Raw genomic sequence first — 2,712 nt, forward strand, 5'->3', positions numbered from 1 at the left:
ACGGGGACAGTTTTATTTATCTCACTGCTTTACAGGACGTGGTTTCTCCTCAGCCCTGCCAGGGACATGGACACTGCTCGCACTGACAGGGAACCGGCACGGGCTGGCCGCGGAGGTGAGCTGATCGCTCACTGTGCCAACCCTGGTCACCACAACCGGTGGATCGCCTCTCCCACAGGCTAAAGGGAGAAATTCATGTTTCTGTGTTAAGGAACAAACCACCTGTTCAGTAAGCTCAACCCTAAAAGCAACTCTAAATGCCATCGAGGTGCTGAAAATAGGAAACATTCATTTGCAGGATATTTTGCAAATCTACAGTAGTTTAAACAAGCACAAATTCTACCTGCACAGAGCAAAGACAAGAAGGGGAGTCTCCCCTTCTCCTGAAGCACACACATTTAACACTGGTACAGCTCTGTCCCCTGCATGGGCTTTTGGCAGTAGTTCCAGCTTAAGCATTTGAGGGTCATGCCCGGTGAATTATTTGCCTCGTGAACTAGGTTTGGAAGAGAAACTGGGATGTGAAAGTACTATGTCTGCTTTTACTTGTCCTCCTCCTCTGGGAATCACAGAGATTCCCTTTTGCTTCATTAGTCCCCTTCGGGCTACTGCCCTACCGAACCTGTCAGCTATGAGAAATGGATGCTCTTGGCGTTCATCTGCTGAGATGCAGCCTGCGACCACTAACAGCTCTCCTCAGAGGGCTTCTTGGTGCCTTGAAGGATTAACGCTGAAGCAGACGCCCTCTTCTGATGCCGCCACTTGGCCCGCCGATTTTTAAACCAAACCTAGAAAGTGCAAAACAAGAAAAGAAGAACTTTTGCATTTCGTGTGTTACTTGGAGGGGGGCAGGCAGTTACACTCCTGGGCTGTACAGCATAAGCTTTAGGGTACTGCAATATATTTCCCAATATAAAAGTTTGATACAAAATTTAATCAGTCCCTCCCCTGCAATCCTGCTCAGATACATGTAAGGGGCACAAGGGAGCTGGGACCCCCCATTCGCAAATTCAGAAGTCACGCAGATCACATAAGTAAGGACTATACACTCAGGTGCAGGGGATGAGCAGAACTGGGCATGTCTGTGTTTATATAGGTGAACCTAGGAGAGATGGAGTAAGTGAGTTTATGGGACCAGATACCAGAAAAAATCAGCCCAGCAGAACTATTTTACATTCTTCCGTTGCTTGCCACACCTAAGCTGTGTTTTGCCAAATACCCAAGAATGGTTTTTAAAATGAGGCCCTTGGTCTGCAGCTCCCAAAAAAGACAGTGCAATGCCCCGGTCTGTGTTCTCAGGGGCTTGCAGCAAACAGCACCTCACCGAGTGGCAGGATCTCACCTCTACCCTCTCCTCCTTCAAGTGAATACGGTTTGCCAGGTGCTCGCGGGTGATGACATCCGGGTACTGGTTCTGATGGAAAAGCGTCTCCAGGGCCTGCAGCTGATCCTCAGTGAATATGGTGCGATGCCGGCGCGTCCGGCGCTGGATCTGGTGGAAAGTCTGCAGCTTGTTTGGGCTCCCCTGGGGACTCTTGCAGACCCTGACTGCCGAGTGGAAGAGCTGCATGGGCCAGGGGAACCGGGCGTCTGCAGGGGGAGAGGTACAGCAACAGCATTAGAGGTGAGGGGCTGAAACACCCATCTTACTCAAGGTAGTTCAGACACAAGTTGCATCCACACATGTGGCTTGGAAGAAGGCAGCCAGCCAGCTGGCGTGGCTGATGAGCTGCGTGATCACCACGCAAGTGAGAGAAGGGCTTAGGGCATCACTTTGGGAGAAGTGTGCAGGCAGGGAGCACTGGGTGGGTTTTCCTTGTTTACTTACCAATTGCACTATGGCCAGCTCCAGAAAATGGATGGAAACTCACAGCCCAGCTAGGAGCTCTGTTTCAGTCCCGACACGGGGGATTTCTGAACTTGCAGGATGTTCTTGAACTGTATCTTTACGGGTTTGCTACTTTTTTTTTTTCCCCCCCTAGATGCAGTAATTTTGCTAGATGTAGCCAAAAACTCTTTTCTTTAAAGGACAAGTGGGGTTCCCCAGGGCCAGTGTTGTCAGGAAGCACAGGCACAGCTCTGTGCATGGGCGGCATGACCGTGGGGCCCCACGCTCCATAGAGAACTTCAACCCCTAGAAGCATCATCCTCTCAAGTGTTTTACAATAAAACAGTAATATTCAGTAATCAATAGTCTCTGCTGCTTTTAAAAACCTGGTAGCATTGCAGGGAAAAGTGCCTGCTCTTTGGAGCTATGCTGAGAATGGATCCTGCTGCCCCTTGCTGGAGCTGGAGTCTGAGAAGACCACCATGGTGGCAGGCCAGACACTGTATTGTCACTCAACACCCAGGTTTTCCCCTCCACCCGGCGCTGGCACCAGCCCCTCCATGAGCCCTACGCCGTGAAACAAACCCAAACACTCACCCAGCCAACTCGGCAAGTCCTGCCGGGAACGGGTGCTCGTGTGAGAACAGCAGCAGCAGTTGCAGCCTGCCCCTTCCAGCTCTTCCTCCTCCTCCTCCTCTTCCTGCAGGGAGCTGTCCGGGATGGCCTCCAGCTCACACAGCCCCTTGGGTGCGCAGTCCAAGATGCCCCGCAGGCACAGCGGGACCAGGACCTGGGGGCTCTTCTCTGCTGGGCTGGAGAGGATGTCCTCGATGCTGAACGAACACGGCTTCTTGAGGCCTCTCCTGCCAGTGTTCGCATTCCAC

At 52.0% G+C, this 2,712-nt stretch overlaps 1 protein-coding gene across 1 annotated transcript; it reads right to left on the reverse strand.

The window, feature by feature from the left end:
* Positions 1–683: 683 nt before the first annotated feature.
* Positions 684–2,691, reverse strand: GSC2 (goosecoid homeobox 2; the record flags this gene model as incomplete). Its single annotated transcript, XM_009587974.1, has 3 exons — positions 684–788; positions 1,343–1,590; positions 2,426–2,691. Coding segments are annotated over 3 exons (619 nt in total), but the record flags the coding sequence as incomplete, so codon positions are not given.
* Between the last annotated feature and the right edge of the window lie 21 nt (positions 2,692–2,712).

The sequence above is a fragment of the Fulmarus glacialis genome, unplaced genomic scaffold, assembly GCF_000690835.1.
Source record: "Fulmarus glacialis isolate BGI_N327 unplaced genomic scaffold, ASM69083v1 scaffold37590, whole genome shotgun sequence".
NCBI classification, from domain to species: Eukaryota; Metazoa; Chordata; class Aves; order Procellariiformes; family Procellariidae; genus Fulmarus; species Fulmarus glacialis.